The sequence below is a fragment of the Cupressus sempervirens genome, chromosome 1 (assembly GCF_028749045.1).
Source record: "Cupressus sempervirens isolate cs-2001-9-10 chromosome 1, ASM2874904v1, whole genome shotgun sequence".
In the NCBI taxonomy this organism is placed as follows: Eukaryota; Viridiplantae; Streptophyta; class Pinopsida; order Cupressales; family Cupressaceae; genus Cupressus; species Cupressus sempervirens.
The window spans coordinates 12,238,454-12,252,984 of record NC_143118.1 but is presented as its reverse complement, the minus strand read 5'-3'; the positions used below and the strand labels follow the sequence as shown (position 1 = coordinate 12,252,984).

At 36.1% G+C, this 14,531-nt stretch overlaps 1 protein-coding gene across 1 annotated transcript in view; it reads left to right on the top strand.

Moving 5' to 3' along the window:
* LOC149575913 (uncharacterized) overlaps positions 1–14,531 on the top strand; it is a 60,223-nt gene that overhangs the window by 13,175 nt on the left and 32,517 nt on the right. Inside the window, exon 2 of the mRNA XM_089815959.1 lies at positions 10,327–10,348. Within this exon, the coding sequence (XP_089672085.1) occupies positions 10,327–10,348 (22 nt within the window). The remainder of the gene's footprint in view (positions 1–10,326; positions 10,349–14,531) is intronic.

The following is a 14,531-nucleotide window of genomic DNA, read 5'->3' as shown; positions in this document are numbered from 1 at the left end:
GGATTTTGCTGATCCTTGTCACTGGCCTATGTTGTTCCATCTTTAGGAAGAGGAATCCCATCATTATTATTTTTGATTTTTTCCATAGAGTTCTTATTCTTGTTTTTGAATTTACTTCTGCATTTTTTGGTTGGCAGAGCTTATCATCACACTTCTTTGAGTTACACTTAGGGCATAAGGTTATGTGGTCTTCTCTTTCAATCTTCTGTTTCAAGATACCCCATTCAGTGTATTTATCAATCGTCTAAGGAATTGAAGAAGATAAATGAACATTGAGGCACATCCTTGCTTAATTTCCTTGTACTCTATCAATCAAGATTTTTTGTCCATCTGTTGAAGGTTACCAATATTCTGCTCAATTTCTACTAAAATGTCTTCATCCTTTATGCTATTGGTAAATTGTATAAATGGACCCATCATGGCAGCTCCTTGATCTCTCCTGCTTCTGTTGGAGCTCTACTTTTATGGCAAAATTTGGAGTTCCATATGACGAGAAAACCCTAAAAATGGCCTCCTAAATTCTATGCCCGAGAAGTGAGTTCTGCATGTAATTCTATTAGCCATTTAGAAATAGGTGTGTACATTATTTTTTGTTCTCTCAGAGTCAAAATTGACATGTTTGGAGTACTAAACTGTTAGGATCCCTAAACAATCTTACAATGCATCTTGTAAATTCCTCCAAGCAAGTCATTCTCATGACTAGATATTTCGATACATAATAGTGTACTCCCGTGTTCATTTGGAAGGCCCCACGAGCACTCCTATAATATTCAAACAGTTTCATAAATTACACAAATAACAAAACTTACTCCTATTGTGTTGGGGACAAATCGAGGCTTGGCGAGTTGGTGAAAAGTTTTAATCAAGGCAGTTGATGAGATGACAAAGCACATATATAAATAGATGACATGGGATACAACATCGAATTATTCACAATTCAAAGCTTAAGGAGTAAGGAAGGAAGCTCTGTGACAGGAACAATTAGAATTTTGTGAGTGAAGACTTCAGAGAAGTTGGAATTTCGTCCTGCTGTAAAGATTATGTTGACATAGAAGGAAAACAATCAGCAATTTAAAACCCATCTGATTATTTGTTTTTTGAGGCAAGTAATAACTAAATAGTATTGAAGGTTAAAATAGCTGAGAAGGTATCCAAGCAGTAATCTTAAAAATTGTCTCATAGAGTTCTATGTAAAGTCTGGGTGAGTGTGACTCCATATGCCATGGAGAAGAAGGCACTAGTCTATTACCTATAAATTTTATTAGGAGCCTCTCAAAACACAATCAGATCAAGCAGTAGAAGATAAATAAGAGTAGTAATCAACTAGGAAAGGATAATAAACAATAGAAGTAAGAACCAATCAGAAATAGTGAAAGTTGAAAGAAGTAGCAATAAGATATTCAAGTAGTCGGTAAACAATATAATCTATTTTAAAGGTATATGGCACTATGAGATAGATATTAGCAATAAAATACAGCTAATGATACAATCTGCTATAAAAAATCAACAAGAGGAACCTGCTTAGGTCTTGCAGAGCCTGAATTATAGAGGAGTTTAACTACCATTTGGTTAATCCTGTTTGTTGGCCAAGTCAATTGGAAGATTTGAGCATAGAGTTAGGCATACTCTTAGAATTTTCCAATCTATTGATTTGAGAACCAACAGTCTCCAAGGGTCGAATTTGGATATCCACTTCATGTGTATTCTCCTACCCTCAAGAAGGTATGGGCTATGGTCTAAAGCAGTTTGTCACTCCTTATCCAAGGGTAAAACTACCATGACAAAATTGTTGGCAAGATTTGCAACAACATTTGATCTCCCCATTTTGAAACACACCAATCATGCATTTTGATAGGCCCCCCCTCCTCATTTGAGGATCAAACCTACATCCTCATATCTTTCTATTGCTTGTCGAATTCCATCTTTGTGTAAAAAAATGGGAATAATCATATTCAAATTTGAATTTCCTTGTGAGGACTTACCCAACCAATTTTCTGCACTTGTGTGCAATTCATTTGTCTAAGGTGCTGCAACTTTGTATTTCTAGGGATTGCTTGTTTCCCCTCCAAAATTGCTAGGGATTGTTTTTGCCAGAGGGGGGATGTGTCTGCATTATATCTTACTTTCCGAAACTGCACATACCGCTGCCGTCTAATTTTGGATTTGCTTCTTGCAAAACACCATAAACTCTTTAAAAAGGATTCTTCTTCCATCTTCTATGGTTGTTGATTTGATTTTGAAATGCTCTTCCCTTTGGCCTTGTAACTCCCATATTTTGGGAAGGCCACTGATTATGTCTCCATCCTATCGTTGGCATTGGTTGTTTGCATTTGTGCATCCATTTTCCCTTTCCAAACACCTATAGCAATATATGATTAAACCTGATCTCTGCTCAATGATTGGAACACCCCAATTGGCCTGCGATCCTTTGTTGATCTTTACACAAAATTCCTCCATTAATGCTACACAATCCATTTCTTTGTTCCATCTTTCCGCTATTTGTTTTCCTTTCCAAAGTTCTTGCTTGTTCCAAGCATCTTCGTTCCACCACAGGTACCTCTGATCCTTGCCCCTCCACTCCACATTCCTTTGCTCCTTGCGTGCCATTTTTTATCTAATATCTTTCTGCTCCTCATTCCTTTGCTCCTATGATGCAGTGCAAGCCAGGAGAATCTCCAAAGGAGATGTCCCAACCCCCAACAAATATCCACACAGCGGAAACAATACAACAATGCAAGAACTGATACCAATTACAAGACTTTATTCATGAAATAACTGTTTACATGCAATGTTGCCTGGCTGTAAGGCCTTCTGGGTTTTGGCCAAATACAATAGCAATTACCAAAACAATAGTGCAAGATACCTCAATATCCAACCCAAACCCTATCCAGTCCGGGTTCACGCTATGGTAGAAACCTCCAAGGAAGATCTAAACCTGTGCCCGCAAGCCCACCAAGCAATGTCCTTGTTTCCCAAGCCTCAATTACTAACTCTTCTCGAAATTTGCTCTTCTTCTTCATCCTCTTCTCCAAGCTGAATGATTATTGACTAAAGGCTCCACAAGACCCCTACTCATACCCCACTAAGCCACAAGTTGGCCTAGTATTTTACAAATTAAATAAACCCTTGCATTAAATGCACATTTAAGCCACAAATCGACTTACAACTTAAATTAAATACATACAACCAAATAAAAAGCAAAGGTTGACTCAAACTAGAAACTAATCACAGACAACTTGGTCAAAGAAGGAACCAAAACATGATCGAGCATCAAAAACCACTGCTGAGTATCAATAAATATCAGGTTCACTTGGTTAACATTGAACTCGGTTAACATTACTAGAATGAACAAATGAGCAGGATTACAAAGCAACCCAAGATGCTCCTACATCGTTCTTGCATGCAATTTTTTTATTTAATATTTTTTTATATTTTATAAATTAAATTATTGGAGCCATTTGAGAATAAATCTATTAATCCATGAAGAGGTATTTTGTTAGACGTGCAAAATTCCTTTAGCAATATGTTTTGAATTTTGATTAATTTCTTTCAATTAGGAAGGATAGTCAGCCTTTCGAGTTTAGGAGACCCAAGCATGCTACCTTGATTAATGGTATGCTTGTGGGCTAGGGGGCATTTAGTACCCTTGGGCTTGAAGTCCCATCAAGTATGCCACTCTAGGATGGTTGGAGTTATACTCGTGGGTCAAAGGGTTTTGAATTCCCTTGGGCTTGAATAAGTAGGACGACCTTCAAGGTGGACCGAGGGATGGTGGGCATCTTACTATTGCAATAGTCATTGGCCAAGTAGCGTTGAGTACCCTTGAGCTTGAGACTCTCGTCAAGTATATCACCTCGAGATGGAAGGAACTGCAATGTTTCTATGCCAAGGGGTGTTGAGTGTCATTGGGTTTGAGAGTCTTATCAAGTACAGTCCCCTAAGATAGATGGATGGGAGATTTGCCCTTGCTCTCGCAACACAAAGACAATTGTTCATGAGATTTTGTTTGCAAAGCATTCCTAATAAATAACTAATACGATTTGATTATTGGAATCTACTTGCTCAAAATGGTATTGATGTAAATTAGATATAAACAGTGCTCCACTACGAGGCGTCCCCACCCTTTTTATGTTCGTACCCGTATTGGGGACGGGAATTTCCCATCCCCAAATTCATTTCCTTTTTCCCGAAAAAAGGGGATGTTTCCGAAATGATACTTTGAGAGCAGCAGGGATGGGGGGGATGGCTAGAAGTTCCTGGTACCGCTGGGGGACGACTAGAAGTCCCCTACCTGTCCTTGGGATTTCTAGCCGTCCCCTATGGATCAAGCCATTTTTGGACTGTGAATGTTAAAAAATAAGACATTTGTAAATTTGAAAAACAAGGTTGGCTTGTCCCCAAAGACACCCAAACCACATTTAACAATACCAAAACCTAGTCCAAGCATAAAACAACCAAAATTAAAAAAAAAAAAAAAATCATTTTCACATTTGCGAAGGAGAAGAGTACCAAGAGGAGGAGCAACTAGTCAAGGAGTCAACACTGAGCAATAGTTGAAAGAGGAAATTATGGCATCAAATTTACTTGATTAAACTCTTAGACATACCATCTATTGATTATGGACAGCTATATATTATTGTGATCTCCTATGCATATATTGTTAGTAGTCTAGTTATTGTATTTACGTTTTAATATTATTATGAACAGCTGATTATGGGGTTGGACTGCTGTGTTCTTGTTTAGTATTTACTATTAAGTATTTTAGCTATAATAGAATGTCCTTCGTTTGCATTTCAATATTTTATGTCATTTCATTCATGAAACTTGGAGCCTTTGGGCATTTTCACTATATGTCTGTCATGTCCCCATTTTTTTGGAAGCATCAGAGTTTCAAAGATTAGCTTATTATTGTGACCCTCGTAGGCTAATATGGTGGTTAGAGGGTTTTATTGGGGAGTGACACTTTATGATGGTGCATAATTTCATATTATAATATTATAATAAAGTGCAAATATAAGAATATCTTTTATCCCACATTGGGGAGAAAAGTGAGCTCCTACAAGGAAAGAATAAATTAACAGGAGAGGTTCTTTTCTTATCATTTGATTATTGCCGTTTGCATTTGATGAGTTTTGTGGAGCCAAGGGTTCTTGCATATTATCTATTTGGTCTTCAGGGACAAAAACTCCCATAGATTAGCATAACTGAGGTGGTGAAATATCCTCTGAAGGGTTGCAAATTGGATGGGATTCGTCAGTCCTTTCATTTGTCCTTAAATTGGAGAGTACATTTATTGTTGGCTGCTACAGTGCCATGAATAGTGACGTGAACAAAACGCACGCTACAGTACTTGGCTTGATTATGATTGCAATTTCATCTCCTTCATTGGGTGATTTGTATATTAGGTTCTACATTCAATTTGCATCATTTAAATTGGTCATTTGGCATTGTAAAGGTGGCTGTTATAGGGTAGCTGTAAATGCACATTTTAGATCAGATTTATAATGTCATTTGTACTCAGATTTTTGGGGTTGCGAAGCCAAGAGCCTTGGAATATTATGCTAAGCATTGAATTAAAAAATATTTCACTAAAGGAGTGATAAGTTGTAGGTCCATATATATTTGATGTAATGTGCATATTTATATCTTTCATGATTGACATAATAGTATGCATGCCAAGTGTTTGACAAAATACCAATTGGCTGTAAGTGCACATTTTTCATTTAGAATTCATATATATGCATTTGAAAAGCCAAAAGAGAATTGCATATGCATGTAGTTCTTTGCTTAGATATGGTAGTAATCGATTATAGGCTTTTAGATTCTTTTTGAAATCATTTCAAACAAGCATAATTAGTTTGAAACTCAGAAACAACAAGCATAGAGATTGTAGTGGAAGAGTTTGACAATATTCCTTGAGCTATAAATCAGCAAGTTGAGGTCTGAATTGTCAAGGGATATTACAATGTATGCCATATTTTCACAATGAAAGTATTTGGATTTTGTTAATTTGCTATGTATTGAGCTTCTAAATGTATATGGTGAATGATTTATCAATGTTATTAGATGAATATTTGAATTTTCTTTCTATAAGAATTATCCTATTTTTGTAATAGCCGTACCTTTAGGTCTCGTCCCCTCAATTTTGGCTTTGAACTATACTCGTATTTGAAACACGTCCCCCTATGTTACTCGGGGACGCGTTTCTAGCCCTAAGCCTTGAGTTTCGAAAATCATTTTCGTTTCGGAGACCTGGGGACGATTGGAAACGTTTCCAAGCCGTTCGCACCCAAGCAAGAAAATCGAGAACCCGTCCCTGAAACTTCGGAAATGGTCGACGTGTTTCTAGAGGGTGTTGACTTTCACGGGGACTCTGTAGTTGTTTCCCATCCGTCCTGGGGACTGCTTGAAGTTTCCAATTTTAAAATAAAATTCAACTTATAAAAACATTAATTAATGGTGATTTTCTGCCCATTTGCTGGCCCCACATTAAAATAATAAAATATGTTAATATAACCCATGTTGAAAGATTTTTTTTTTGGAAGCCATTACAGACTTAGCATCCAACTATGACTGAAAATTAAAACTTCAACTTTTGTTCAACAAACCAGACCTGAAAATGATTGTAAATCAGACTTCTATTTGATATTCATATTGCAGACCTGGAAATGATTACTGTTGGGTTGAGGAATACTTAGATTGTTTTCACCTTTGATAATGCTTTAATAGCAACAATAATTGCCCAGAAATAAATTGTTGTAGCTGATTACTTCCCAAACAAGATGGTTGCTACCCGTCTAGGAAGATTTGGCACAACAAATTCTGTTTTCCTCCAAAACCCACAAGAAAGGGCTCTAAAGTGTAATCTATGGCAGATTGATTCTCTCATTTGATGTCATCCTATGTTTCAAGTCTTAAACAATGATTCAATTTAATACTATGTTCTATGCTGACTTGATGAATGAAATTGATAGTTTTAAACTATGTTGCAATGATGAATGTGACAATGTTATGTAATTCTGAAATTCATGAAAAAATATATATATATATATAGCCTTTCCCTATTTCAGCTCAAAAAAAAACTGTCTCGGAGACTCGTTTCCTCGTGCCCTCGTTTCGGAAACTCGGGGTAACATAGACGTCCCCGTCCCCTAAAACGTCCCTGCCCCGGAAACTCCGTGGAACATAGGATATAAATGATGGATTTATGGAATTAAATGTAATTATGGATTATTAATCTTTTATATTTATTGTACTCGTGTAAGCTTATAGTGGTTAATGATGCATGGAGATCCTAAAGCAAAAACAATTCCGATAGGGGAGTTTAGAGTTGGCAATTTCAGTACTAGTTTGTGTTACTGAGTATAATACATTCCTCGTCTTGAGTTGGGTATGTTATTTCGGGGCTAAATTCAGGTAAATCCCAAAAGGGGACATTAGAATTGGTATCAGAGCATTTATCCTACCAGCCTGCAGGGAAAAAGATAAATCGAGTTCATAAATAGTATTGTTATGTTTTAAAGTGACACTGGTATCTCACTATAAGATATACTGACATGCGTATCTCACTATACGAGATACTGACATGCTTTCTAATAATCCATTTTTGATCAACATTTGGGCACTATATGTTGTTGATAAGTGGTGCTTCTTTGCTCTCTTATATTGCAAAGTGACAAAACGTAAATGACAACGAAGAGAACAAAGTGATTCATGACATCACACAAATGTTTTTTCTGTGAAGTAATGAAAAGACAATAAAGTGCTGTTCACAGATCTGTTAGGACAGTGACAATGGGTACGCAGAAAAGTATAGGATGTGTTCCCTTATGAATAACTATGGAAAATATGAGATCTGAATACACCTCATAAACCCTATACATGTCAAAGAATAGTGGATAGTATCAAATTGCAGTTACAATTGTATAAAGGTACAGATGAATAAGACGCGATAAGCCTGAGATTCACCATAAATCTGTTAGGACCAATTAAGTGAACCATGACATCACACAAATGTTTTTTCTGTGAAGTAATGAAAAGACAATAGGTGTTGTATATAGATCTGTTAGAACAGTGACAGTGAGTATGCAGAAAAGTATAGGATGTGTTCCATTATGAATAACTGTGGAAATATGAGATTTGAATACACCTCATAAACCCTATACATGTCAACGAATAGTGGATAGTATCATATTGCAGTTACAATTGTATGAAGGTACAGATGAATAACATGCGATAAACCTCAGATTCACCATAAATGACAGTGGCAAGACACTATAAAAGCAATATAAGAGGTTGTTGAACGTGACAATATGAAACATTTTCTGCAGTAGCAAGCACCCTGAAAGGCAGTGAACAGAAATTATTTCTATATGCTCAACAGTTATCATTGTCAAGCTCAATCATCATTGAAAGCACAACTATCACACAAGGACCGTCATGTAGCCTATAAACATTAATTGTATGACAGAAATCATGCATCATAATACAAATTTCCATAGAGAATAGAGGATAAAAACATGACAATGCCATGAAAATCTATAGGGTATATGACAAAGGATATTAAGGAAGAATCTAACACCCAACCCAAAGACTGTTTTAACAATTCAACACCTAAATGGTCTCTTGCCCTGATGATGGTTCACAGTGTGTGACCCGAAACGTTTGCTCTAAAAAGATATACACAATCTGAATCTAGAAGCAAATTAATATTTTGGATTGCAGAAACACATGTGCAATTAATTCAACTCCTTACTCTTCCTCTTTCAAATCCTTCTTGCCAGCACCGTCTACCCACCAAACCAGCAAGCAACCTCCCTACCCCAAACAAAAAGGATTTTCTTGATGTGTTGCTCTGCTGAATAATAGGGGCCCTTGGAACTATTGCCTCCCACTCCCTTGAGGGGTAGTTTCAGTCAGCTTCCACCCATCTACCTCACGAGGAGGAAGTAATGGTGGGGGCCCTGCTACATAATGGGGGTGGAGAGGAAAGGATGACTGGAGGTTGGCTTGTGCACAAAGAGAATATAAAAACTCTCTATTCATCTTTTGGCATTGGCAAAATGCATGATGAACTGTAAAACATATTTATTGGGAGGTCCTCTTTTTTTGTGAGCTGTCATTTAATATTTCTATGTTCCCTTTGTTGATAGAGGCAGTGAGGATGGTCAACCATGTCCCTAGAGAGTCCATACCATTGAGCAATGAAAAGCTCTACTAGTGGAGCAGTATTTAAGCAAGGCTTGAAGAATTCTCTATGTTTCATTTTAGTGTACTGTAGAGTCATAGTCTGCCAATATATGGATGGATTCAAATTTAATCATTCCAATCTTGAATCTTCAGACATGCAAGTCTGAATCTTGCTGGAAATTTAACAGGAGATTTTTCTAGTGTCTTGTATGTTATGTATTTTGAGCATGTAGTTCTTGCCTGGTTGGTCTTCACCCATCAATCATCATCACCTTAATAATATCTACTCTTATGATTTTAAGGAAGAAAATATTGTTGATTGAAGAAGTAAATAAATCCTTTGTCAAGAACCAAGTTACCTTGATTTTAAATCATTATAATTTACTTACAAAAAGTATAATATAGACACATGCTATGCCCTTCTTATGTAACATAATATGAGAACGTGATGTTTCTGATTGGCTACAAGCTAATGCTGTTTTCCAATGCACACGCTTTGCAGAAAGTGTTTTCATCAATTGATATTTGGTGGGGACACCAACATAACTAAAAATTGTATTTCATAAAACTGCATTAAATGATTGTCTGTAGCTTGACTTGGCTCCAAATTTGTTATTATTTATATTTTCTTGAACCATAATTGTATAATAGAGTGGAAGTTTTGAACAAACAATAAATTCAGTTGACAAGAATCTAGAAAGTATCTGGGAATGTTATATTGATGAGAATTGGAGTTCCAAAAGTCATATTTGATGTTGGTATGATAGTAAATTGCATTAGTTGGGGTTCAAATCATTGATATATGTTAAGTTGGAGAAGCACTGGTCACAGTTGTGGCAGTGCTGTCTATATGTTTTGTAGAGATTTTGTACCCATGATTGAGTACAGAGTGCCTTTCTTATCTATCTGGTTATGAGAATAATAATTAAAACTGCTTGTTAGTATTCTATTAGAACCTTGCATCAGTATTTCTAGAATTCAAAATTTTAGTTAATGTTGGAGTAGGTATATAAGCTCATCCTCATACTGAATTAGTTGCAGTAGTCCTAAATTTTTAGAATGATTACAATTGAATTGTTTTATCATTTGTTATTTTGTTGTAGTTTCTAATGAAAACTACCTGTATCTTTCTTGCAGCAAACCCATGGAGGAGGACGTTGTGAGTGTTCTGGAACTGTTCCTGTACATATGCTTTTTGAGTTTTATTGTGCTTATCTTTCAAAACATTACGAATTAACAGTCTGTAACAAAGAAAAAATATCTTCAAGTTTTCTGGGATGCAATCATTATTGTATTTAATCTTCTTTCTTAAATGTTCCTTCCTAAGAATCTTACGAAGAATTCAAGTGTATCATGACTCTTAAAAATATTGAAACTTTGATTACTGTGAGATTATATTGATGCATATTAACTATTGAATTTAGTTTATCATTATGCACGCTGAAATGCTTGTGACACTATCTTGTAGCATATTCTGGGTTTTCATCTCATATTTTAATGATTTTATAGAAACTGTGCATTTTAGAGGTTATCAATTTCAACTTTCTCCTTAAGATGTGTTGGAGAAAACCAAAAAAGTACCCCATACCAAGGTTGGTGCAATGATTTATAGGATGGCTTTCATAGATCTGCATGGACAAATTTAAAGCCTCCTTTACATGCCATGCCTTTTGATGCAGGAGCATAAATAATACTGTATTACCCTGCACCCTCCCCACACCCCCAAATTAAAAAAAATTGTAGTAGCATTTTGACGTCTTCTAGTTTCGTGTATATTTGCAAATATAACACTCTCCTTCCATTTGGTGAACTAAAGCTGGCTACAGTTGTCTAGAAATGATATAATTAATAAAGGTACTAGCAATTACAAATTGACTTTGGCAGAATCCAAATGGTGTAAAGCTGAATAAATTGTTTTGAGTGTTGAATAAATAGGGAATGGATAGTTGGTGTTCATTCATTTCATTGACAACTGTTAAAGCCATTACAACTCAGGTTAGAATGCATTAATGCTAGCCATTGGCAATTCAAAGTGGGTGCAACACTCATATATTAATTGTTAAAGTGTTCGTATGCATGGTGGTACAGTATTAGTGGGAGTAAAGGAACACAAAGCTAGTGGTTACATCTTCCTTTGACTGTTACACCACTTTGAAACCTGGCTGCAGCTGCACTAACTGATTGTGGTAGTTATAAACCATCAAAGAGTCGTTACACCTAAACAGCTTATTTTCACCTGGGCTGCACAGTTGCATACACGCCTCCAGTGAGATTTAACACACAAAACCTATATAGGGATGCCTTATTAAGCAGATAAAAGGACATTAATAAAGTTCATTCACTGATTTTCTGAGTTTTAATAAGATGTAGTAGGTTACCAGGCTGACAAATTCTTAGTTAAAACGGAAGTCTCTGTGCAATTCAACAGCTTTAAGTTAGTGTCTGAGTACAGCCCATTATAAAGTGTAAGTATTTGATTCCCAGTACATGCAATTTGTTACTTTTATGGTGGCTGCAAGACCTTGAATGCCTTTCACTGGGCATCTGGGTCTTTGACTACATTACCTTTCAATAGGATTTCCTATTCTGATGACAATCCAAAGGCCCTGCATATACTTCCTACTATTACGATAATAGATAGCTTCTATTGTTATCTATTATTATTTAATTGTTATCTATTGGTAATCTATTGTAAATATTAGAATGTTTCTAATATTTAGTTTGTTGTTAGTTAACTGATAGCTGGAATAGAATGTTTCAATTCTTTATGATTGTTCCTAAGGAAACATTGTCTATTCATTTGTATATAATATTGATATATTGATCAGTGTTTTTTACAAGAAAGTATTTTACCAATTACTTTGTAATTTGGTATCAAGGCAAATACTCAAAAAGTATTCCTTTTTTTTTTGAAAAAAATTGAATGAAAATTTTCCCCTTTTTTTGAAAAACGATTTTTTTTCTGTGCATCCTTTTTGGGGCTATGATTTGAAAAACCCTAATAGGGTTTTTTTTGGGACTTTTTCTCTTCATAGCTGGGTGTCATTTTTGTTAACATGGATCGTGTTTGCAAATGTAATTATATTGCCATTGTTATCGATATGTCCAAATGCAGATTTGGATCTCATATAAATATGAGAGGAAGAGACATGTCTCTATAGTTAATCATCATTAGTTAGCATATCAATAATATAAATAACTATATGTATGATATATATATATATATATATGTTTATTTATTTATCTAAAGATGATTTATCATCAATAATGAATCTCATGATCATATCAATCTGACTGAACTACAAATTTAACAATTTTTTCCCTGTCTGGTTCTTGTGTCTTTTGTCTTGTTCCAGCATCCTCCATTTTTTTGTGGTCTCTCCTCTGCTAACATGAGTCTATGTCGATGACATTCTTGGGCCACGATTAGTAATTTTTTGGGCGCTTGTTTGCACCTGTGTTTAACAAAACATGGCTGTTTTTTTCTTCTAATTTTCGACCCTCTTCATGGCCCTTTTTTTGCTCTATTATAGACATCTAGGATTTTTTACCAACCCCTACTGTTAAATCAGATCAATTCTTTTTTAAAGACTCGTGGTGGATTTTTTGAGAGCTCAATAGGGTTGTCGTTCACTTTTTCTGGGTGCCTCAATTTTCTTGCCTTGATTTTTAGCCAACAAATTATAAAATTCGACAACATATTCCTTTTGGGTTTCTTGAGCTCTCTTCTGGGTACCCTTCATTTTTTATAGGTCTTTTAAAATTTTGCCTCGAAGTTTGCGCCTTTGGTTTTCCACATTTTCATTGAAAAACATGCCATGGAAAAGAGCATTCAATGCAACTATTGTCATAAGTATGATCAAATGAAGTTTGAATGTCGAAAATGTTTAGCTGCCTAAGTGAAGCAATCTGGTTAGCAATCCAAAGCAAATCGTGTAGAGCACACTGAGCAAACAAAATTTGCCTTTTATGCCTTCATGGCTAAAAGACCTGTCGATCATGTGAAGTTGTTTGCCTGGTACATTGATTCAGGTGCCTCTTGTCATTTCACCCACCACAGAGATTGGTTCACTGACTACCAATCTTGTTTAAATTCCGTTATTTTTGGTGGAGCGAAAGAGTACATTGTTGTCGGCAAAGGCAACATTCAGATTCAATTTGTTGGGAGGAATGTCAATTTTCTCGATGTGTACTATGTTCCAGGGATGGAACTCAATCTATTCTTAGTGAGTTAGATGCTGCAGTACTCTCCACGATTGGATATTCTCTTCAGTTCACATCAGTGCACCATCATTGACAGGGATACTTAGTTTGTTGTTGTAATTGGCCTTGAGGATCATGGTCTTTTCAGACTTGTTGATTCTGGTGATTCTCGGGACCTAGCTATAATTGCTCGGCAATCTTTTGTTAGCTCACTTTGGCATCAATGGTATGGGCACTTAAATGTGTATTATCTCTCTTAGCTTGCGTAGGAAGAGCTTGTCAACTTGGAGTTTGTGTTGCATGTCAGGTTGAGAGGCAACATCTCACATCTTTTCCTGTTGGTGATTCATGGTGTGCTTCTCAGGTACATCAACTTTTTCATACCGATATTTGTGGCCCTATGTCTACTCCTTCTATTCTTGGGTCCAGGTATTTTTTGTTGTTTGTTGATGATTTTAGTAGGAAGATGGGGGTATATTTTCTTAAAAAGAAATTAGATGTGTTTACTATATTTCAGAAGTGTAAACTTCTAGTTGAAAAAAGAGGTTGGGAAGTCTATTATAGCTCTTAGGACAGACAATGGGGGTGGATTTGTTCTACCGAATTCTCTAGCTTTTGTGATATTCATGGCATCAAGCGTTAGTTAACCGCACCTTACACACCATAGCAGAACAATGTAGTTGAATGCCAGAAAAGAACAATCACCAAGATGGCTAGATCCATGTTCGAACACTGACATGTTCTGAAGAAGTTTTGGATTGAAGCAATTAACATTGCAATTTATCTTTTGAATCTGTCACCCACTGTGGCGGTCAAAGGGAAGTCTCTAGAAGAGGCTTGGTCAGGTCGTAAGCCCAAAATCAGTCACCTGAAGGTTTTTGGCTCTCTTGCCTATGTTTGGATCTTTGATGCATCACGCACCAAGTTGGATGCCAAGAGTTAGAAACTCATGCTTGCTGGTATAATAGTCTTCACAAAGCCTATTGCTTGATCGACACTAAGACATCTCGTCTCCTGGACAACCATGACATCTCGTCTCCTGGATAACCATGATGTAGTCTTTAATGAATAATGAGGACCATTCATGCCTGTTTTACTTGTTCTTGATCCAATAGATGAACCTATGAAGGCTCATGATT